The sequence below is a fragment of the Camelus ferus genome, chromosome 17, assembly GCF_009834535.1.
Source record: "Camelus ferus isolate YT-003-E chromosome 17, BCGSAC_Cfer_1.0, whole genome shotgun sequence".
Lineage (NCBI taxonomy): Eukaryota > Metazoa > Chordata > Mammalia > Artiodactyla > Camelidae > Camelus > Camelus ferus.
In genome coordinates, this window is record NC_045712.1 from 34226423 (window position 1) to 34250897 (window position 24475).

The following is a 24475-nucleotide window of genomic DNA, read 5'->3' on the forward strand; positions in this document are numbered from 1 at the left end:
GTCAGAGATCTAGCTTCTAGCTTTTTTGCACCCTGTTCTTTCCCTGTCCCTATATGTAAGACTTGACAAATTTGTCAAATACTATTTAAAGTGGTATTTTATCATGGTACTTCTATTGTAACAGAAGAAGCATTTAAATTAGTTTATTTACTAAAATTATCTGTGTCTAGATTTTTTGGTAGCTGGTAACTTTCAGGCCATTGAAAATGGGACTTAGTAGACTTTTTTGTTCTAGGAACTAAAATTTCTTGTCTTAGAGTAAACATTCAAGATAAGAAACTTCCTTTTTCTAGTTAAAATTACCTTTCTTGAAATGCTAGATTATTTTCCATTTGTCTCTGATAATTTCAGAAACTTTAACCTGACTACAACTTGGGACACTGGTGCTACTTGTAATAGAAATGTCGTCAATTAACATTTCTTGAATGGTTCACCCTTGACCTGAAATTTAGATATTATCTTGGAAAGGATGTCACCTAACTTTAACTTTGTCATTTAGAAGTCAATTATTTGATTTTATAAGTTTTAAATTAAAAACCAAATTGTTGAAAATCTTAAACCTGTTAAATGTTAAATCCGTTTTATCCTTTCTAATTATAATACCTAAAGAAGTTATAGTATTATTTCAGCAATCTGTGTCACATTCTGATATATTTATAGGCTAAAAAATACTAAGTCAAGATACGCCAAATGGTGAAGCAGTAGTGGCTAACGGTGTGAGGGTTCTGAAATTAGATAGAACTTAGTTCACGTTATAGTTTGCAGTTTTCTTGCTTAGCCTTGGACAAGTTTCTCAACTTAGTAATTCTTTGGCTAAAAAGAAGTAGTACCTTTCTCATAAAGTTGTGGGCATTACATGAGCTAATGCAAAGTGATTGAGGACACAGAGGCTGTCAGGAAATAAGCATCCTGCTTTTATTTTGGAAGTTATTGTTGTAAATATTTGATTAATTCCCTAAAGTGTCTGCATCTTTGGATAAGTAATGCTTACATGACATAAATATAGCACTTGATTTTCATGACTTCATCGGTTATGTGAAAGGAACCAACTGTTAGCAAAGGAATAATTGGTATCTAGCTAAAATTTGAGTCTTCTAACTTTGCAGATGTATCAGTCCTTGCTATATAAATATAATTACATAAAAAATTTTAGCAGAGAAGGGAACTTTAAGGAAACAAAACTTCTTTTCAGGATCCAAGGTCCTTTTCAGACTTTATTAGAAGTTATTTGGGATGACTTCAGGGCACCACATATACTGACCAGAGTTAAAGTAGTATTTTTAACTCCAGAATTTTAAGATCCATCAGTGTTTTAAGTGCCTTCAGAAAAAGCTGTGTAATTCCAGATGACTCCTCAGTTCAGGTGTTTTGGGTTCTTTTGTTTTTGTTTGTTTTTAGCTTTATTGAAGTATAATTAACAAATAAAATTGTAATATATTTACAGTATACAGCATGATTTGCTGTACGCATACCTTGTGAAGGGATTCCAACAATTGAGTTAATTAATACATTCATCACTCACAATTATCTTTTGTGTATGTGTGTGTGTGAGAGAGAGAACCTATAAGTTCTAATCTCTCAGCAGATTTCAATTTTACAATAAGTGTTATACATTAGATCCTTAGACCTTATACATCTTTATAACTGAAAGTTTGTACCTTTTTACTGACCCTTCCCCATGTCTCTTATGCTCCAGCTTCTGGCAACCACCATTATACACTCTGTTCCTATCAGTTTGATTTAAAACAAAAACAAAAAACCAATTCCATGTATAAGTGATACTATGCTATGTATCTCTCTCTCATTTACTTTATATAGTCAGATGGCAGGATTCCCTTCTTTTTTATGAGTAATACTCCATTATAGATAGGTAGGTAGGTAGATAGATAGATAGTCACATTTTCTTAATCCAGTCATCTTTCAGCAGACACCTAGGTTGTTTCCATGACTTGGCTATCGTAATGCTGCGATGAACATGAGAACACAGATAGCTCTTCAAGATAGTTTCTTTTTGGTAGACACCTGGAAGTGGGATTGCTTTATCAAATGGTAGTTCTATTTTTAATTTCTTGAGGACCTCCATAGTGTTTTCTATAGTGGCAGCATCAGTTTACATTCCCACTAACATTGTGCACAGGTTCCCTTTTTTCCAAATCCTCATCAACATTGGTCACCTCCTGTCTTTTCTATAATAGTCATCCTAAGAGATGGTGCCTTACTCTGGTTTTGATTTTCATTTCCCTAATGATTAGTCATGTTGTGTACCTTATCAAGGATCTGTTGGCCATTGTTTTTGTAAATTATTTTTTTAGTTGAAGTATAATCAGTTTACAGTGTGTCAATTTCTGGTATACAGCATGTTTCAGTCATACATACACATACATGTATTTGTTTTTGTCGGCCATTTTTATGTCTTCTTTGGGAAAATGTCTATGGAGATCCTTTGCCCATTTTTTAATTGGGACTTTCTGCTGTTGTTTTACTTTTCTCTCTTGGTTATTGAGTTGTATGAGTTCCTTAAATATTTTTGATGTTAATTCCTTGTAAGCTACATGGTTAGCAAATATTTTCTCCCATTCCATAGGCTGCCTTCTCATCTTGTTGATGGTTTCTTTTGCCATGCAGTCACTTTTAGTTTGTTGTAGTCCTGCTTTATTTTTTCATATGAATGAAATTTTAATTGTATTTTTATTTTTCATTTTAATTATATACAAACCAAAAAGCCACTTTTAATTTCTTGTATAAATTCCGTAACTTACAGGAAATGTCAGAGGAAATGCTAAAATGCCACTGTGTAAATTTACATTTAAAATCAAATTCAGACTTAAACTGATTTGTATGAAGAGTTAAATTTTTTAAGAAAAATTACTTCATCAGAATCATTAACTCTCTAGAAGTGCTGTGATTTATATTTTGAAATAATTTATCGGAAATTTATCCCAGTGTTGTCACGACCTATAAAATACTCAAAACAGCTCTAGTAACAGCTGGATCAGCAGAAAGATGTTTCTCAAAGTTAAAGAATATCCAGATAAGTCCTAATTTATAGCTTTTTCTGAGTTTCTCCCCATTATATATCCTTGACACCTTTGTCAAAAATTAGTTCACCATATATGCATGGGTTTATTTCTTGGCTCTCTGGTCTGTTCTGTTGATCTGTATGTTTGTTTTTATGACATGCTATACTGTAGCTTTGTAATATAATTTGAAATCAGAAAGTATGATGCTTCAGATTTGTTCTTTTTTCTCAAGATTGCTTTGCCTATTTAGGGTCTTTTGTAGTTTCATAAAAGGAATTTTAGGATTTTTTTTTTTCTGTGAAAAATACTATTGGAATTTTGATAGAGATTGCATTGAATCTGTAGATCATTTTGGATGGTATGGACATTTTAGCAATATTGTTCAAACTGATGAACACAAAATATCTTTACATTCGTGTCTTCAATTTCTTTCATCAGTGTTTTATAATTCTAGTGTACAGATATTTCACTTGTTTAAATTTATTCCTAAGTATTTTATTCTTTTTAGATGCTGTTGTAAATGGGATTGTTTTCTTAATTTCTCTTCCCTGTAGTTCACTGTTAGTGTGTTAAAACAACTGATTTTTATGTATTGATTTTGTATCTTGCAACTTTACTGAATTTATTTATTTTCACTATTTTTTGGTGGAATCTTTAGGGTTTTCTGGGTATAAGACTATGACATCTGCAAACAGACAATTTCATTTTTCTGATTTGGGTGCCTTTCTGCCCCCGTCCCCTTATTTCTCTTTCTTGCCTAATTGCTCTGGTTAGGACTTCCTCTACTATTTTGAATAAAAGTAGTGAGAATGGAAATTTTTGTCTTGTTCCTGATCTTCCGCTTTTCACCATTGAGTCTGATGTTAGCTGTGGGTTTGTCGAGTATGGCATTTATTATGTTAAGGTACCTTCCATCTATTCCTAACTTGTTGAGAATTTTTATCTTGAAAGAATGTTAGAATTTGTCAGATGCTTTTTCTGCATCTATGCGGAGATGATCACATGATTCTTATTTTTCATTTTGTTGGTGTGTATCACATTGATTGATTTAGGTAGCTAAACGAACCATCTTTGCATCTCAGGAATAAGTGCCACTTGATTATGCTATATGATCCATTTAATGTACTATAATGTACTCAAATTTTGTTGAGGATTTTTGTATCTATGTTCATCAAGGTTATTGACTTGTAGTTTTTCTTGTGTTCATGTCTGACTTTGGTATCAGGGTAAAATGGATTTGGAAATGTTCCCTCTTTAATTTTTTTTGTAAATTTTTGTTTGTCTTAATACTTTGGGATTACAGTGAGATTGAGGAGTGCTGAAATGAATTCAGATTGGATGACAGGCTGTTGTGGATCTTGTTAAAGCAGATTAGTAACATATTCAGATATTTCAATCTCTCCCTATTGATGCTACTTGCCTTTTGAGCCCATTTCCTCTTGTGACTATCATATGATGTATCCAACCAATGGAAAAACAGAGTGGCTACAAAGATACATAGTGACTCTGTACTAAAAGGAAATATTAGTATTTTAATGAAGTCTGCATAGATTCTAAGAAGTGTTCCTGACAAGAAGATGGAGGAAGCAAATGGGTAAACTAACAGTATGTTCAGAATATAATACATTTCATTTTATGAAATGGTTGAATTTCTGAAAAGGTATCTTATAAATACCAGATCAATGCCAAACAGTTAAGATTTCTCCAAGTAAACTAATAGGATATTTAACTAAGGGTGTAGATTATTCTGTGACTGTTAGAGGAAAAAAATTTTTGAAGGAAATCTTCCTTTTAGTGGACTTGGCAAGTTACTAAGAAACCTCAAACTGTAGATTCCTCTCTTCACGTCATACTTTTGCCTTGGAAGCAGAAAAATAATTCCTATTTGCCTTCCTTTTGACCTCTGTTTACTTCTGTAATATTGTAATTCTACGTACCAAAAGTGGGTGCCTGCAACGTGCTAAGTAGCTTACTAAATTCTCTTATGAATGTTATCTTACTTAATTCTCAAAGTAGTGCTATGGGGTAGTTTACATACAAACAAACTGAATCTGAGTGATTGCACAACTAGTAATAAGGCGAGTCAAATCTGTATGATTCCAGAATCTTTTCTGTATACAATATACTTGTATTATTTAGGGAAAACGTCACCAATATAATTTGCCCTTTCCTCTCCTCCTGACTTTGGGTATTGTCACCCATCTGTAGTTTTTCCTTTTTTTCATTTTAAGATTCACTGCCTGAAATTGGATAAGACTCCTGGATCCGAATAAAGAAAGGAAATGGACAGGGTTTTATTGGATTTCATCCCCTGCTAGAGTGATTATAAATTCTGGCTTCCTTGGTATTTTAAAAAGCTTAAATAGTCCCCCTCCATCATCCATACCTTATCATTCAGTCAATTGCAGGCTTCCTTTATTCCAGACTGGCTGCAGCTTAGGAAAGGGTATAGATGAGAAGCCTATGAATCCCTAGAATTTTTACCTCACATTTGTCTCTGCATTTTTCTGAAGAAAAGGTTCATAGTGTTCATAAGATTCTCATAGGAATCTGTGATTACTCTTCAAAAAGGTTAAGAACTAAGGTGTCCTAGGATTTGGTTCCTCATAGAGCAACTCAACTTAGTTGATTCTTCTTTGGCCTGAAAAGGTGCCCCCCTCTCCCAACCTTTGACCTCTTGGAACAAGCAGCAAACTGTCACAAAGCCCACCTGTGAACATACTTGTTTTCTCATAAATAATCTGTGAATTCATTTTTTATTATTGAAAATTCTAATAATTTTGCTTACAGAGATTGAAACCTCGCTTAGTTTTACTTGTGTCAGGTTGGCATAGATGCACACTCAACTGTGCTTGGTAAATTAGGTTTTTCCCCAAGGAAAATACATGTTAAAATAGAAATGAAAAAACGAAGGCATTAATAATAGGTCTAGAAGTCAGATAAGACTTCCTAAAGGAGCTTGTATTTCTATAGAATAAGCTCCCAAACATTTGTCCTTAAAACTTTTTTTGGCTTGTAAATTAGGATTTTTTTTAATTGTAATAAGCTGATAGCCAAATAAACATACATTGTAGCTCCTCTCAAAGAAAAGGCTAGATAAATATTGTCTCCTTTGAACAGTTCAGTAATGCAGAATTGGTAGGAATTCAGTGAGTATGTGTGCTCAGATAATAGCTAAGAAGTATTAAGTTTAAATCTGTTAGAAAACAGTAACAAGGTTGTTATATCCAGGATGAATTTTTGAATATTAATACTAAAGCAAATGGAGAGCTTACCTTGTGGGTTTCCTTCTTGTTTTCATATATAGGTGGGGGAAATGTTAGAATTAAAAATGTGAAACAGTCTTGAATCTTAGTGGATTCTTAAGAAATCTTAAATTTATTGAAGAGCCATAGGTCACATGTAATTTTTTTTTAGAATTCAGGGTTGTGTGTGAAGATGACAGTGCTTTAACAGGGGGGCTTCATGGTGATTTGAACCAAGAGGTTAAAGGAGGGCACCTTTTGAGGCAGGAATCTCCTTTGTTTCCCTTTTATTGTCACCCTTTGTATCATCTGATATATTTACCCAAGTGTAAATTGTTTAGTCCTGTCACAGATAATGGTCCTTAAGGACATGGGTGAAAGGATCTTGTGCAGAAATATTGTCAGTTCTCCATAATTATTTTTCTTAGACACTAGTACTTACTGGGCCAAGAGCCCCAGTTGCAAAGAATCTAATGTGATACCAAATTCATAGTGTGTGTATATATATATATATTTTTTTAACTGTATTTTCCTAATCAACAGATGAAATTTTTCGCACTTTTTTGAGGCTATAAGCCTGAGATCAAGGTGTTGGCAAGGTTGGTTTCTCCTGAGGCCTCTCTCTTTGACTTACAGATGGTTGGTCACTCTCTTGCCCTCTGTGTGCACAACGCTGGTGTGTCTTTCTGTGTGCAGATTTTCTCTTATAAGGACACTTGTCATATTGGATTAAGGCCCATCCTAATGGCCTCATTTTTTGAAATAATTTTTGAGTTATAATTGACATTAGTTATAGGTATACAACATTATGATTTGATACTCATATATACTGTGAAATGATCACCAAAATAAGTCTAGGTAACATCCTTTACTGTGAATAGTTACAATTTTTTTTTCTTGTGATGAGAACTTTTAAGAGCTACTTTCTTGGCAACTTTCAAACATGCAATACAGTGTTATTAACTAGTCACCATGTTGTACATTACCTCCCCATTTATGTTACAACTGGAAGTTTCTACCTTTGACTCCATACAGCCATTTCTTCCATCCTCCAAAATTTTTACACTTTTGAAAAACTATCCTTATGCCCAAAAAGATTGGGGATCACTACTATAAAGTTGTCAGTAGTGGTCTACAAGAGATTTGTCAAAATCTGGGGTGTAGGATTAAAAAAAAAAGATGTCTTAGTTTTATTTTGGTTACCAAGTACTGGCAAATGAAATACAATATTAAGAAGTAGTAACGTTCAACATTTAGAAATATTTTACTCAGGAAAAAATAAGTTTACAAATAGAAGATGTTTTAACAAAAAGGAAAAATAGAAGCTAAATTCTGAGATACTTTGTGTTTTACTCCACTTTCTTCAGTGCTAGAATTCTGGACTTTGCTGAGGGTCAAACTCTGATATGACAGGAAAATAGCTGGGAAAATTTAGCATATTTTGTGACTGTATTTTGCGTTAGAATTTGAGCAATTCACTGTAGAGTTTTATTCATTAAAAAGTGCTGTTTTGTCTGTGTCGTGGGGCTAATTTATTATAAGAATTAATGAATGAGAATTTTGGCCCAAATACAGCTGAAATGTTTACTGAAACTGGATCAAAGATGCACATTTTTATCAAGGTTTTTAAATCATTTTTCATATTAAGATCTCCAGAAAATATTTTTATAATCCATTAGTTAAATATTTTTGATGTTTTTCATAATGGGAACTCTTAAGGTTCTGGGATCTCATAACAAATTACTAGCTAGTTGGAGCAAAGATGTTTATTCTTTTGGACTTCTAGAGAAATAATGTACTTAACATTTCGAAGATTTCATTTTACTTACTAACTTACTATACAATAAGTACAAGCTAATTTTTTGCCTAGGCAGAACAGTGACCATCAGTGTTTCTTTGAGTTGATCATTGTCTCCCATCATTGTTATTTTTTAAATTATAAATTATTCTGAGTTTAATTTAATTATTATCAATATAGCTTATGGAGAGTAGTCTGTTAATAGAATGTGTGGTGGTATATATTTTCATTGACACTGATTTGGGCCTGTTTTCCACTAAATGGATCTTAAGATACCTCTGCTTTGTGTTTCATATAGGAATCAGATATAAACATCCCACATGTTTTTGTTCTCTCTCACTCACCATTATTATTGAGTTATTTTTTGACTGGACAGTGTGCCTTGGTCAAGTAAGTGTGCTTTTTTAACCCTAAGTTTGTCATCACTCTTAAGATTATCCTAGTACTCTAAGACACTGCTCGTTAAAAAGAAAGAGAACAGCGGTCACCACCTCAGCTGTGAGCCATTACTAGTGTAGTGTAACCAGTGCTTCTCTTTAATGCACTGGTTTATCACACCTTACTTGCATTTAGGTGTTTCTTCTGTGTTTCATCCATTACTTGTTGACATATAGCGTATACGTATATGAATGCTGTGTCACAGCTGTGAATCATGTATACTTGTAGTTAATTTTGCTATAAGAAATTTGCGTTCCCAAGAACACAAGAAGTTTTATTATTAACAAACTCATGTCAAAAATAATTGCTTGCAATGATTTCTTTCTTAAGAAAAAATGATTAAGACATTTTTAATAGCCGTAAGTGTGTAATTATAAAGCCTAAACATTACTTAGCAAATCAATTGATGAATTACATTAAGCTTTTTATCCATTTTAACTTTTACAGTGGAATGATGATCTTTCTTTACCTGTGACTACCACCTGTCATTTTAAGCTGACTGCTCTTAACATATTTATGATAAGCAAGGGACAGCTTTACTCAGCAAAAGTGATATATACAATTGGTATTTCTGGGATTCACTGTAAAATAATCCTGTAGAGGAGGAGAGGTTACAATAAAATTAGATTGGCTTTGAGTTCATTATTGATTAAAGCTGGATAGGGTCCATGAGTTCATTACAGGTTTTTTTTTTCTGGTTTTGTATTTGTTTGAAAATTTTATGATAAAGGTTTTCGTTTTTTTTTTTTTTTAAGATGCAGAAAATAGCATATCACACAGGAGGATGGTGTAAGCAAGATTTCAAAAGTGGTCTTGTTCTATTCAGGCAGAAAAGTTTGACCTAACACTTCAGGAAGCCTTTGTAGGTTCCTAATAGTAGAATGGTAATGATCAAAGTCCTGCCCTGGAAGGGTTAACATCATGGATGAATGAAGAGTAGATTGGAGGGTTGAGAACCCAGAAGTAGCAAGATAATTTCATTGCAACCTTGAAATCATAAGGAGGTAAGTAGTGTTGGTGAGTGGATGGATAAAAAACAGTCTGTGAAATATTTCGAAGGAGAAAGAATAGCTCTACATCCAGGCTCTCAGTCAGGTGCTACTACCAGCACAGCGAAAAGGAGAGGGTTTTTTTGCATTTACCCAGGATTTAGATTTGGACCATATGGGTGTCTGGTGTCATAATGGAGTGTGTACTAAATGATTTGTAGCTACATTACAAATTTAGTCAATACTTTGATACTCTGTCTTCTAGCAAATCAGTATTGGCAAGTTTCTCACAGTTTCAAAGTTTATTCTTTTTCCAAGGATAATTAGAAGTGAAGGCATCATACTTGATACTACCGAGGCAGAACTGCTAGAACAGAGTTTTGATAACCTGTTTGAAACTAAAGAGCTCGTATCTTCTAGGTTACTTGAATCTTTCAGTCAGAACCCTACAGATGCCAGCTAGATTAGAGAAGGCTAGCATAATTTGTTTTTTCGTTACTGCAAAAAAATTTAGAGCTTGGTGCTACCTTCTATTAAAAGAATTAAAAGTTGTCTTCATGGGACAACTATAAGAAAATACTTTGGTTCTAAAATAGTGCTTTATCTAGGTTTTATTTTGAAGATCTCAGCCCAAATTTTGTGAAAAAGCAGCTGAGATCTCATACTTTTGTATACAAGAATTTTAGAGGCAATAGTGCATCCAGTCAGTAGTCTTAGTGTGTCAGAGAATTGTTGAGAATTTGCAGTTAACTTTCATCTTAGGGTTTTCTTTTAGGATGTAGAGAGACTTCTAAGGAAGAGACTCCGAGAAATTAATTTATTTTAGACCTTATAAGAAAGCGTAGCCTTCCCACTGTGTTTGTGGGAGTGTAAAATGGTTTTAAATTTCTAGGGGATGGTTTGGGATCACTAACAAGTATGTTTGTCCCATTTTAGCAGTTCCACTTGTATGAATGTGTCCTAAGGAAATGTTTGTACATGTATATAAAGAAAGGCGTATGTATGTGACATTCAGTGCAGCATTGTGTATATTATGGAAAATTAGCAACAGTCTAAACATCCACCTGCAGAAGATTGACTTAAATTACGTCGATCCATAGGATAGAATACATTGCTGTCATTTAAGGAAGAAGTAAATTTATACATACACATAGGGAAGGGTGTTCAAAATTTATTACTAAGTGAGCAAAGCAGATTACAGAACAGTAGGATTATCACTGTCATCTTAGGGGAATCTTTGTAAAGTGGAATTATGTGAGAATTTTGCATCTTTATGCTTTGTAATGTTTGTATACTTTTACAGGCATTTTTTAAATAAAAAATTAAGAATAAAGATACAGCTATTCTTAAGCTTTAAATTCTTTTACTGCTATATACTTGGCCACTTGATCTGCCAAATAATCACAGAACATGTATAGTCACTTCTGTTTGTGTTTTGAAGGTTCTTACTGCCCATTATTATTCATTCTTAATAGAATTTTCCATGAGACTAGTCAACGATAAGTTTTGTCTGAACAGTTTAAGAGATTTATAGAAGAATCTGTTTCTGCACTCTTCTGTGTCACTAGTAAACTATGGAGTGGTTTGGGCTTTTCTTTTTTGGTGGGGAGGATGTTTTCTCTTCAGGATGACTCATTACTTGTAGAGACGCATTTTAGGATTTTCTTTTCCCTTCATGGTTGTGAAAATGCAATACTTGGCACATAGGCAAACCAAAAGAGTTTGCAAAGTGCCCATCCTCTTTTCTATGGATAGGAGAAACATCTTAAAATAGCACTTAACATAGTTTTTATACGTAGTAGTTATTCATTTAATGATTGTTGAATGAATGAAGAAAAACCTGACAAATCTAGATAATATAAATCCTGAGAGCTCCAGGAATGTAAATCTGGACTTGGTGCTTAATGTTTTTAAAATTTGTTTTAATTCGTATGTTGCTATCTAAGTAGTAATTACTTCAGTAAATGGAACCCATACATTAAAATCCTAATTTTCATAACTCCACAACTGTGTGTGTGACTTCTTAAAAGTTAGTATTTTTGTGGCTCTGGTTCTTTGTAAAATAATGAATTAGACTTTATAAACTTAAAACTAAATTTTTTTATCAACTGGAGAAATTTAGCATAAACTCCTGAAAGGATAACAGATATTAATGCCTTATAAGTGTGCATAACCCACTTCGTTTGGAGTAAGTAAACATGGTTCCCATTTCAGGGTTTGCAAATGAGAAAGGTATGGACTGAGATGAGACAAACGCAGAGGGTGGAGAGGTTCTTTTCCTATCTAGTGTGGTATATGGCTCTAAAGCATGATCTGAGGCTCCAAACACAGTAGGACAGAATCTTCAGAAAGTCTTGAGAATATAGCTCTTTAAAAAGGTAAATCAAAGTTCACTGAGAGTATCATCTTTATTTGATACTTAGAAGCCTAAAATTTTCCTTTGATTATTGTTAAGGGCAGAAAGAGTTTGTGCATCCTTGGTTAGTTTTAGCAGTAAATACCTGTTTATCATTGTTAAATGAGTTGTAAATAAAATATTTCTTCAGTGTCATCTTAAAGTAATTTAAGATTATAGTATTTAGTTTCATTATTTAAAGCGTGTACTCTTACTGTATTACTCACTCCCCTCCCTTCCAAGTACGACGAATATTCTGTAATGTTGCCGTTGCTGAAGTTTTTCATGGGGAAAGAAATTCTTACTATGGACTAAAAAAGGATTTTTTAAAAACTGGGTTTTAATTACCATGTATTCTAGTAAACCTAGAGCTTTTATAGACATTGGTTTATTGTGCCAAGCCAGTAGCCCCTAGAGAGAGTATAAATTTAGGCAAAGGAGCCAAGGGATAAACAAGTGTTGAAGAAGAGGTGGGAGAAAAGGAAAACTTTATCTTGGCTCTAATTTACTAAATCATGATGTTTACTAAATCATGATGTTTCTTTAGTGTCTTTTAATTGTTTACCCTAACACTTCTATTTTTTCTTCTCTTCAGCCATGAACTCTCTTCTAGCTCTTTGCCTGCGTTAACTTGCTTCAGATTGTACACCTAACTTGTAACTTACACTACCCCAAATACAAAAACTTCACAACACATCTCTGAGCTCTTTCTCTTTTCTTAGAGTTCATCTTTTATTTTTGAATAATTCTTATTCTAATACTTACCACTTATCTCTTCTACACCCCTCCCCCCAAGTTTCCCATATAGCCTTTTCTCACATTATTTACTATAGCAAAATTGAAATACACTGTTGGAGACAAGTGAAAGTAATTTTTAGCCAGATTCAGGTTGTTAGTAGCAGCTCCTCTTTGTTCACACATATTTCAAAGTTCCAGGGAGCCATTTTAAGTTCTCATTTGTGCCAAATGCTAGTCTGTGTGCACCTATGAGTCAGCAGGACAGGTATTATTCTTTCTGTTGTACAGTGAGAAAACTGAGACTTTTGAGACGTTGCATGAATTGCCTCAGCCAGTGCCAGGATTCATAGAAAGTTTAGAGAAGGAAAAAACCCAATGAAGATTTTACTTTGAGGAATTTAAGATTCTTCTATAAAAAATGATTTTTCTGAGATTTCTAAACTAATTAAGTTATAGGCTAGAACTCAAATTTCCTAACTCTTAATATAGTACTTTTTCCTAATATACTTTTCCTTCTCTCAAGATAAAAAGCTCTATGATACAGTACGATGGCAGTGTTTTTCCTTGATACCTTAGTTTGGGGTAGAAATGGAAGATAAGCATACGATGCAGCTGACACATTAGTTCTCAAACAAGATGGTCATGTAGATAAAATGCATTTGTATATTTATTGCATTTTGAACTGTTTTGTAATTTAAAAGTTAAGTTGAGGGTAATAATCATATGAAAAAAGCCTTCTAATACTCTTTCCCCATCTCCTCTTTTTACTATTTATTCATTCAAAATTAGAAAATTTAACTAGAAGTATTTAAGAATAAGTTCAGCTTATGTACACAACAAATTTTTGAATAATCAGTAGATTCAGAAGTTGAATTTTTAAATTAATGGTTATTTTCTTTTAATGCTTATTGAAAGTTTTTATGACATGTTTTTTCTCTTAACTAGGTTGAATTTTTTCATTTATTGGCCTATTAAAGACCTACTTCTTCAGTTATTCTGTATATCTGTTGATTTTCGTTCTTTAATAGTTTAAATGGTAGGTTTGGCTGAATACATTGATTTCAGAATGTATCTTAGAAGTTTGTGTTTTTTAGTGAATCTCAGTTTAAGGGTTATTACTTTCAAAAGAAAGAAATTTGGTTGATTGTGTCTTCTGGCTAGTTGGAGTTTAGAGAAATGGGATTTGTTGTATGCCGGGCATTTTATTTAGTATGTGACGGGGGGAAAAATCCTAATTTTACAGCAGTACTGTGTGAACAGCCTGATACCGAAGTTCTGGAAAGAAACCAGGCCTAGGAGATAAGTAATCTAGGGAATTTTTTTTTTTTTACGTGAGGATATTTTAGATTCTAAAATGATAATCAGTTCATCTAATAAGAGGAAAATAATCATTAATCCTCTTAAAAGATTTGAAGTTATATTATTGCCTTTGAGAAAAGTGGGCCTTGCTAGCTGTGATGATATTCCTCAACCTACCTTTTATGTCAGTCTAAGCAAGAAGAGATTTTCTCTTTTTCCGTAATACATGCCTATTTTTAACACTGAGTTTTACATAATTTCAACAATATTTATAAAATATACCTTTCTGGCACTGAATTAGTGTGTTTTTAAACACAAAACATGTTTGTCTTTACTTTGAAATCTCATAATTGGGTCCTAGATTCAAGAGTGATTTTAAAATTTAGGGAAGCCACTGCATCCCGAAACATTTTCTTATGAGAGTGAAGGGGGAAAAGTGTAAAATTTCAATGTAAATACCTTGGTATTAATATGAGAATTCCTAAAAGTGAAAATGATGTCAGTGTTTTATTTAAAATTTAATGAAAGATAATGGATATTGTAAGCCCAAAGGAACTGAAGGCAAAGGGACATTTTGAGAAAATGGCTTGTTTATATATGTCTAAATATTACTTACATGTTTTTGTCAGAGACCAAAATTGAGAAAGAAATTTGGCTTTTTGGTGGTTTGTGGAGTTGATCAGAGATTGCTTCTTGGCTAACTTACTGTCTGCATAGGCTGTTAACAATTGTTTCTCTGGCAGCAGATCTTGTTCGTCAGGATTGCATCATTTCTGGGAGAATGGCCAAGGTCCACAGCCACAGTACAAAGACTGTCTGAAGCATATGAGGCCTGTTCTTTTTCTGAAGCGGCACTCCTCTTCCTGCCAGTCCTCTTCATAGGATTACTGAAGCAGACTTGTTCTGAAATTTCTTTCATTGGATTGGCAGTTTATTGGACTCTTGTCTCCCAGCTGCTTCCGGCTCACCTGGCTGATGCAATTTCTTTTCCTGAAATCTCTATTGGAGTTGTTCTTAAAACACTTTCTGTCTCTCTTCTCTGAGAGTGAGTTACCAGACAGATCACACGGGTCTTGTGCTTTCAGCAAGTCATATAGAGAAGAGACTGTCAGAATGGCAAATACAGAGACTGTGGACCGTTTCTGAACCCAGTTAAAAAGATAGGGGTAGTTACAAACTATTTCTGCCATGCTCTTAACAGCCTTTCCCCTAGAAACTGTATGTAAATGGGGACTTTTCAAAAGAGTAGTCAGTAGTGGGAAACAGGCTGGTTCTGCTTCTAAGTACACGAACGTACTAGTGTTCCTTGGGGTTCTTACGGATTTTTCTAGAAATAGTTAAATTGAAATGAAGTTGAAATTCTGGTGCATTCATTTTCTGTCTACTGTACAGTCATGTACTTCTTTTTCTACTCCTGTCATTTCTTCTTTCTTACTGGTTGTTGCTAAAGGAGTCTTACTTCCTTGGTTTGATCTTTTTCTTCCTTCCTTTTACTGTTACCTTCATACCTTTCATTTTTATAATTCTGAGTGTGCTCTTTGAAAATTGTTTCTAAAGAATAGTTTATTTTCCAATTCTTAATAAAAAGTTAGAAATCCATAAGATATCAACGTAAAGTACATTTGCACTCTACTGCTTGGTAACTGGAATCCTGCAAACAGCTCTGTTCATGTATATGATATATTACATTTCAATGTTAATACCCCTTTCTGCATAATGTTAAATTTGACTTTTTTCCCCCTAACATCCTGGGTCATCGCCTATTTTCCTTTTCTTTCTTTCTTTTTTTTTTTTTTTTTTTTTGGAAGGTAGAAGGCTAATTAAAGCTGTATTTTTTCATGTTTGCATTATGACTACAAATAGAACTGACTCTATTTTGTCACTCTTTCTATAGTAGGACAGGAAGATAGCGGGAATGGAGTCAGGCGGAGAAAGGAGTAGTATGAACTTTTAATAGATGATGATACATCTCTGACTGACCAGAGAGGAAATTTGACATTTGATTAAAGAAAAGCCTCTCAATTTAGGAATGGGTCAGTAGAGAAGAGAGGCACCTCCTAGGAGGTATAGAAAGAAGGAATCCCTTAGAGATGGGAGATAATTCTAGTTTTAAGGAAAGAAAAAGATTACCCAGAGACAGTATTTACCACTTTTCAAGTCAAATAAAGATAACTTCCTTTTCTACCCTATATTTAGATTCTGGCTTTACAGGAAAATAAAATAACAAGGTTAAAGGACAAAGATACAATACTAGATGGAACATAGGATAATAAACAAGGCAGTATACAGAAATGAAACAAAATTACCATAAAAATATTATTTTTGTAGAATTCTCTTCTGTTTGTCTATGTTATTTCTCTACTAATTTGTGTCTCAACTTTTTCTAGGTCTTCAGAGCTACTGGCAGATAATTTTGGGGGACTTCATATTCAGAGGTCTATAAAAAGGTGACTGCACCAAATAAATTTAGTTTGGTTTAATTTCTGTATTTTAATGAATGCTAAATTTATAGTTTTGATATAATGCTTATTGTAATCCATTCAACAAATACTCTCATACACTTTCTATGTGACAGGCACTGTTCTAGACTTTGGAACTACAGCAGAGGATAAAACACAAAAATCCTTGTCTTCATTGAGTTTATATTCTGGTAAGAAGAGAGGCAGAGAAATTTAACAAGTAAAAGATATCTTGAAACTGTTCCACCTAGAGACAGTTCTTTCTCTTTTTCTAGGACATATCTCCAAACAGTGTGATAAATTAGTGACTGCTGTGAATACTAGCTTTGTAAACTATAGTAGAAGTTTGTCTTGTCTTATAAAACTAGAGTAAATATAGTAAAATATTGCATATAGATGATCTGTCGAATTCTTCAGTTAACATTTTAATAGCTACATTTTGCAGAGTGTTGTATAGGGAAGGAACTCTTCACAGAGTTATATGAGAAATTTGGTTTTTTGTTACCATTTTTTGAATTAAAAATTGTAAAAGCTTTATTTCAAACAAGACAGCCAAACTAACCTAAAATGCCTTTGTCAGAAGCCTGGAAGGGGTCATGTAAAATTACACAAAAGGAAAATGGAGTAATTCATGAAAGAGTATGAAAACTCATAGTTTAACTATTTAATCTTCCTTAAAATTATTTATCAGTTACCCAAATTACCTAGGTTGGGCTTTCATTAAGGAATGTATTACTCTCTTAAGTCATTTATAAGGAGATATTATCTGAAGTGATTTTTCTGTCTTTTAGTATATCTTTAAAAAATTACTCTCAGAAAAACAACCACTATCAGCTTAGTTTTATAAGTTTTCTTTTATTTAGGTGCCTACATTTTTTATGGGCATAGAATATTTTCTTAGGGCTGTGTCGTATATAATCCTTGTCTGTAGCCCATAATGGCTATGACAGAGGGGGTGTGTGTGTGTGTCTGCATCTGTGTCTGTCTGTCTGTCTGTCTGTCCAGTCCGTCCTTTGCTGAAATATAACACATGATTCAGATTCCTATGTTGGTCAGGGGTAGTATGATCATTATCAATTAGACTCTGTTCTGTTTATTAAGCCGGGCAGCCTAAATAAATTAAGCCTTGGGCTTTTTGTGGGGTGGGGAGTGGTTGGGGGGAGGGTGGGCAGTTAGGTTGGTTTGTTTAATGGAGGTTCTGAGGATTGAACCCAGGACCTTGTGCATGCTAAGCATGAGCTCTACCACTGAGTTGTACTGTCTCCCACACTTTTCTTTTTAATTTGAATTATGCAGTGATATCAAATAAAGAGTTGTGACCAACAATCTCCAGTGTTTAAATATGCCCTTTTGAGCTTGTTTCATAAGTATTCTCTCTTCCATTAGTTGTAGGTTTCATTTCACTTTCCCTAAGGATTGGAGGGTGTACTGCTCTACTTTGTTTGGATATATTGTTAGGGAAATGAAATATTCATGTGTATGATGGACGAAAACTCAGAAAGTTACATTAGCCATTTCTCTTTTATGAGCTATGAGGAAGCAGTAGATAGGAAGATTTGCCCTATTCATTTCAATCCCAAGTGTAGCATAGTCATTTCAAGTTGAGTAGGAACAGGTGTATTGCCACGCCCAGATTTGGTAAGTTCTAGATCCATTGGTGACATCTAGCTGTTTCAGAGTTTAGGTACCCCAGGGAGGACTACTTATTTTGTAGCTGTTGTAGCATTCTAAGATAACAATATGGAAAAGTAATATTATCTTTATGTGTTCTTAAAAATCTTGGCCTGTTTCACTGTTCACAATTGGGTTTCTTATCCACATTAATTTGCTTCATATATTAAAATAAGTCAAGCATCTCAGATCATCTTCCATTTTAAAATTTGCATTAATCCACTGGATTGAGTCAATTAATATATGCTTTTCATACATTTACTTTTTTTGATACAAACATTTGTTTTCTGCTGTCTTATTTGTCTTATAAATCACCATGACAACCATGACTTCTTTTTGTAGTCTTTTTTGCGAAAATCTTTACTAACTTGTCTTTGACTCATGTTGACTTTCTTTCTTCCCATATAAAATGCTTCTTATTTCATCCTTTTAGTTTTTTTTATAACAAAACTATAAAATCACTAATGTAAAATCAGAGTACGATTTTTCCCTTTGTACCATACCTCCACATCTCTTAGTCTACTTTTGTTTCTTTATGTTTAAATAGTTTGAGAATCTTTCTGTTCCCAAGTTCTTCTAGCTGTGGTCACCAACCAAGGTATTCTCACTGCTTTTCCACACAGAATTTTTCTAATTTTTATCATGAAATTTTACTCTTCGTGGTTTATGGGGTTTTTTCTAATTTTTAAATTTTATTTTATTATTATTTTTTAATGACGTTACTGGAGATTGAACCCAGGACCTTGTGCATGCTAAGCACACCCTCTACCGCTGAACTGTACCCTCTCTCCACCCCAGTTTATGTTTTTATTTATAGCTAGCAGTGGATATTACCTCACAAATACAGTGAGACAATTATATCTTCTCCCAAAATTATAGTTACTAAAATGGTTTAGAAGGAGGAGTGTTCTATGACAAAAGAAGGCAGCAATAAGAAATAGCTATATTCAGTCAAATATAAACAAATTTATCTCTTATCATTTTTAATTTGCAAGAAATAACATTGCTACTGGTAAAACTCATTTATTTGTGATGGGGGTGCGGTGGAGGAAGAGTTTAAATGAAGATCCTGAATTGTTAAAGAATTTAGTTAAACTATGATGTTTCTTTCAACCATCCTATTTCTTAAAACTTCTTAGGTCCTAGGATACCAGAAAATTTTGTTTGATAAGCAGTTGTGGAATGAGGGAAATGTGCTTATTGATGAGCTACGTAGACTATCACTTTCTCTTTATCTAAAAAGGAAAAAAACTAAAATAGAAATGAAAAGTGACTGTAGCTTTTGCTACCTCACTTTGTGGAACAGTAACAGTTGCATAGTAAACATGGGACAATATTGATCCCTTGTTGTACCTGTTTTATATTTATCCCTTAAAAGCTTTGTTCAAAAAATGGAAAATATTCAGTGGCATTTACAATAAATTTCAGAAACTGTCTAGTTACTAGATATTTTCCTTTTCTGTGACAGAGTTCCTCATGTCCATAACATGTTGGTTAAGGCTCTGCAGCTCACCCCCACTCTCAGAGTGGCCAGTCTCCAATAATTGGACCCCGTGATTTCTGCTCTGCTGTGTTGGACGTCATGAGCATTGCAATCCCTCTGGGAGTCACCACACCAGATACATCCTACTCAGATATGGCTGCTGGATCAGAGTAAGTGCTACTTCCTAGGTAATAGGTGCATTGCCAGTTTGTGTTGGAGACAACTTTCTTACGGGCATCTAATAATAAATATGTAGTATTTTCTAAACCCAAGCCTAGCCCACTGTAAATGACATTAGACCTTTCCCTTTCCCCCATAGAAGCTGAAAAGAAAAAAGAGTTAGAAGGGGGAGGAAACTAATTTGGGAGGATGGGATTTCTGAGTAAATAATTAATAGAATTAAAGTTGCAAAGTAGCCATTACTTTTCATTTGTTTTGATGGGTGAGGAGTATTAAAATAAGTAGGTGTCACTACCTGCTTCTGTAGAGTTAATGATTATTCTGATGAATGGAGATAAAGAGGAGTTTTCTCCAACTGATTTTCCTTGAAGGCCTCTTCCTATGTACTTCTCATTGTTCTAGAGTAAAGGGGCTGCAACTATATGGGCAGGTTACTTAGACGTTCTGGTACTTGGGGTAGAAAATGTGGAAAGCAATGTCATCTGTTTTTTATAATATTCATTGCCTAGAAAGAGGACCTTCAAAATCAGTGGTACCAAACTTTTTTTTCAGCTAAGAGCAGCTTTAGGAATTCAGAATTTGTCGAAAAGTCCAATCCCTAAAATAGACTCTCAGTTCTTGAAGAATTTAAATGCCAAATGGCAATGAAGGTAGGCCTTCATTATAAAACTTTATATATTATTCACAGTTTAAAAATTTTAGCCTTTTGTATCCCTTCTCTTTTAAGTTGTCCAAGATTCCCCCTGCTCACAGATTCCCCCTCTTGTCCTTTTACCTCCCTTGTACCCAATCTTCCTTGCTTACAGAAAGGAAGTGGAAGCCCCCTACCTTTCAAGACGAAGTGGCACTACACCAGGATGTGAAAGTCCAGCGAAAGAGACCCAAGGGGCCTAGGGGGCAGCACACCCCCAGAAGCCAAGTCTATTCCAGGCAGTACCAGGGATTAGGGTCTGGGCTGGAAAAATCCTGGTGTTTTGAATATGTTCAGGTCCAGTTCAGACTCTTGATCCCACAGCCACTTCTTGAGTGAGGTGGGTGTTGCTCTAATTCCCCTGTTTCTCTTGCCATTTTCACAGTCCCTGGGGATTCTTCCCCCTTCAGCAAAGTAAAGCAACTGTACCAGAACTCTGGGTTCAACTGCATCCCTGATAATAGTGGTTTTCTTCCTTGAAACTGAGAATATTAGTAAAGAGCATGTATATTTCTTCACAAAGCCACCTAGGATAACTTACCTGTTAACTAACTTCCTTATAAAGGAAGACTTAAAATGAAACTACCCTAAGAAGCGATATGTTATATTCTGGGGTAGTCTAGAATTGAAAGCAGTTTTTGGCCTTATTCCCATATAAAAAGAAAGATGGAGGGTGGGGGGCTGGGGAGGGGTGGATTGTGTTATTTCCAGAGCTTTTTTTCCTGTTCTGTTTTGTTTTTATTTTTTGCATGCCGAAGAGATTTAGTTATGCCAATAGCTGAGACTTCCAGTTTTCTATTTCCCAAATAAAGTGCTTAAAAATCTTCCTGCATTAATAGGTAACATAGTTGTATAGTGTTAATGGATTTTTATAAAGTCAGCCACTAACCTATATAGCTTGACTAACAAGCTATATAGGTAGACAGCATTAACAGTAGCGGGAAATTTCAACAAAGAGATTAAATCAATGAGTTTGGGATTCGTGGATGAGAAAAAGATCTAAAGCAGTTATTTTCAAAATGGGTATTTTTCCCAGGGTACAGAGCTGACTGCTCATAAATCTTGCTGGGAGTCCAGAAGTAATTGCAGAAACAAAAATACTTCTGGCCTAAAAATTTTACTCCAGTGTTTCTATTTCCTGAAACATTTTCATCAGTAATCTCCAGACAGATTTCAGATACTGTGGTCATAGCTAATTACACAGTTACTTGTTTAATATTTCTACAAAGTAAGAGAATATCAACAATTAGCTTATGCACCACTGTGTTAAATTACTGATGATATTTGTAATGCTTCACCATGCATATTTCACTGTCATGCATATTCCACCGTTCTGGGCACTCTTAAGATTAAACCTGGTGTGAAGGGCAAAATACACAACTAAGTAAAAGACCTAGATCTTACCTTATGGGATTTTTAATCTGCTGACAATGGTATGCATTGTGCTTTTTTTTTTTTTTTTGTATGTTTGTAGGAAAACTTCTAGATGTAATAGTAGAAACAAAGGTTTTTCTCAATTTACAATCCTGTCATAAATGAATTTCAGACATTTTCCAAGAGATAGTATTGTAACAGTAGGTTGCCTGTTTTACTTCTTAGTACAGTTAATGGAGTATCTGTTGTAAGCATGGTTTCTGTGTATGTGCCCAATTGTTATAGCAGTTCAAACATAGGAGAAGAAAGGCTATAATTACATTTGCGTAAAGTGGTTGGCAATCCTAACACTCTAAATTTTTAATCCATATTTTAAAATATATAGATAAGAGCTGGTAAATAATATGTCTATATGTCACGGGATATCCTAGGAAATCCTATAGTTATCTATCAACATGTAACTATGTATTTATTCAGTAAGCAATATGGAAGTTGCAAAGTTTCCTTTTCAAAAGATATGAGCTTAAATTTTAGTATTTGGCACACATAGCAGAATATGAAATGCTCTGCCTACCTAGAAAGTATTGGGATGGCCTTTTAACTGCCACAATATACATTTTATTTTTATTCCCTAGACTTGCACATGAAGTGCATATGTTCATATTTACCCAGTTTGGAGATGGGTAAGATACAACCAACATAGCTCCATCTCCATGGCCATCTTTTATTCCATATCACTTTCCTTTTTCCCGTCCAAAAAAAAAAAATCCATTTCTAATAAACAGCTGTCATGTTTCACCCCATGTGTTCAGTGATTTCTCTTATATAAAATACGTACAGCTCTTTGGAATATTTGTTCATCTAGTAAATTAACAATATTATGTAGTTACTACTTTCTCTTAACTGTCCATCATAGAAACTAAATTCTACCTTCATTTTATTAATGCTTGTTTGCCTTTGGTTTCGTTTAGGAAACCCCACCTGTTTCCTAATTCTCAGAGCTGATTGCCTCTCAGTGAGTCATGTTCAGATCATCTTTTTCTCAAGAATACTGACCTGCATTCTTGATGTATCCCCCGCCCAGTTCCCATCTTGCAGACACTCTTAAGTAATAAAATGCATGCAGTTCACTAACAGAGAATACTTTCCTATGTCTAAAGTTCTTCTTCACCCAGAAATTACCTTTGCTGTTATTAATAAGATCCCTTCTCACAGTTTTGGAGCATATAACTAGGTGAGTTGGATACATATCTCAGAACTTTCTTTTATCACTCACTTCTCAGCTGACATTGCACCAAGTTGAACTGTGTGCTTTATTCCTGCGAAGTACTGTATAATGTGTATTTCTAAGCAGGAAAAATGCATATTACTTGAAGCAAACAGTATTCATTATTTGACTCCCTAAAAGACTCTTTGATTAATCACTAAAGCTGAGTTATGTGTCTCTGGAGTTTCTAATTTGTGAATTCCTGTGCTGGTTAATTTAAGTGATGGATAATCCATTATTCAGTTCTGCAGAGTCATACAATTGCATTCCTTAGCTGTGTTTCACAATTCTCCGAAACCTAACCAGGTACCTAGCAAACAGAGTTATAGTTCTTTTTGCCCCAAAACTTGATTTTTGTCCTTTACCACCTGTGCCTTTTTACTGTCAAGTAAAGGCGTACATTAACTTCTTAAATTTGAATACATTTATAATTCTGTCATATTAATAAATTGTGCTTGAACAGTTTATTTTCCACTCAGCAAGGGCACAAAAAGATACTAAACCAAGTGTCTCACTGAGGCCTGGTTACTTAAGATCTTACATAATTTTCTTTAAAGGAAGAAAGTTATTCTGGTTTCCAGACCAATTAGGCATAGTAGAAAGAGCACAGACTTTGGAGTCAGACTTTGTTTCAGACCCTGACTCTATCAGCGTGTGACCTTGGTGAAGTCATGTATCTCACCACCTCAACTTCTCCTTTTGAAAAAAATGGGATACTATTTACCATGTTTAGTAGTTGCTTAGTAAATGAGTTAATACATATAAAGCATCTGGCAAATAATGGACATTCAAAATGATAGTCAGTACTACTGTTGTTATTTGTCACTAGAGTTTACTTCTGAGTACAGTTTTGATCAGTCTGAAGCTCTGTGGTATTACCATGCAGCTATTAAATAATTGTGTCCTTGATATGCTTGCATGTCATTGGTGGATGAGAAATTATTACTCTTAATATTTGAAAGGTGTTGGGGGTTCATCAAGATGAGAGGTATGATAAATATAAGATGCCGTTGTTTTTACCTGTACTTTCTTCAGGGTATCCTGTCTTGGTAGTGAATGGAAGAGGGCCTGGTCCCTGGGGCAGTGCAGAAGGCACTTTCATCATCTCACTCACTGCAAATGTCATGTGAGGTTTCATGGAAGTATTAAGAGATCCAATTAAGAAGAATAGTTCTGAGTCTAAACCAGCCCAGAGTGGCTTCTCTAGGGGAAACTCCCTGCTCAGCTGGTACGTTTGTGTTTGTCATTAGGGACACCTTGAATCCCAGGTGCCTGCCTTGAGACATCTGCCTGTACTGGCTTCATGTTACACACATATCACATTTAATAACACTCCTGCTGTTATTTATAGGCTTAGTTATGTTAATCAAATTGTTTCACTGAGTTCTTTCTCATTCTAGTGGCTGGTGGTTGTGGAAAGAGGAGGGA

The 24475-nt window shown here is 34.3% G+C and overlaps 1 protein-coding gene across 19 annotated transcripts in view; it reads left to right on the top strand.

The window, feature by feature from the left end:
- SETD5 (SET domain containing 5) overlaps window positions 1-24475 on the top strand; it is a 73789-nt gene that overhangs the window by 11917 nt on the left and 37397 nt on the right. For 7 of the 19 annotated variants that reach the window (XM_032458870.1, XM_032458873.1, XM_032458878.1 and 4 more), the window contains exons 2-3: window positions 16310-16369; window positions 19521-19705. In XM_032458870.1, coding sequence (XP_032314761.1) covers window positions 19635-19705 — 71 coding nt within the window. In that variant the 5' untranslated portion in view covers window positions 16310-16369; window positions 19521-19634. Of the gene's footprint in view, window positions 1-16309; window positions 16370-19520; window positions 19706-20267; window positions 20366-20521; window positions 20747-22415; window positions 23015-24082; window positions 24276-24475 lie in introns of those variants that run through there. The other 12 variants (XM_014557150.2, XM_014557139.2, XM_014557163.2 and 9 more) reach the window with 6 other exon arrangements.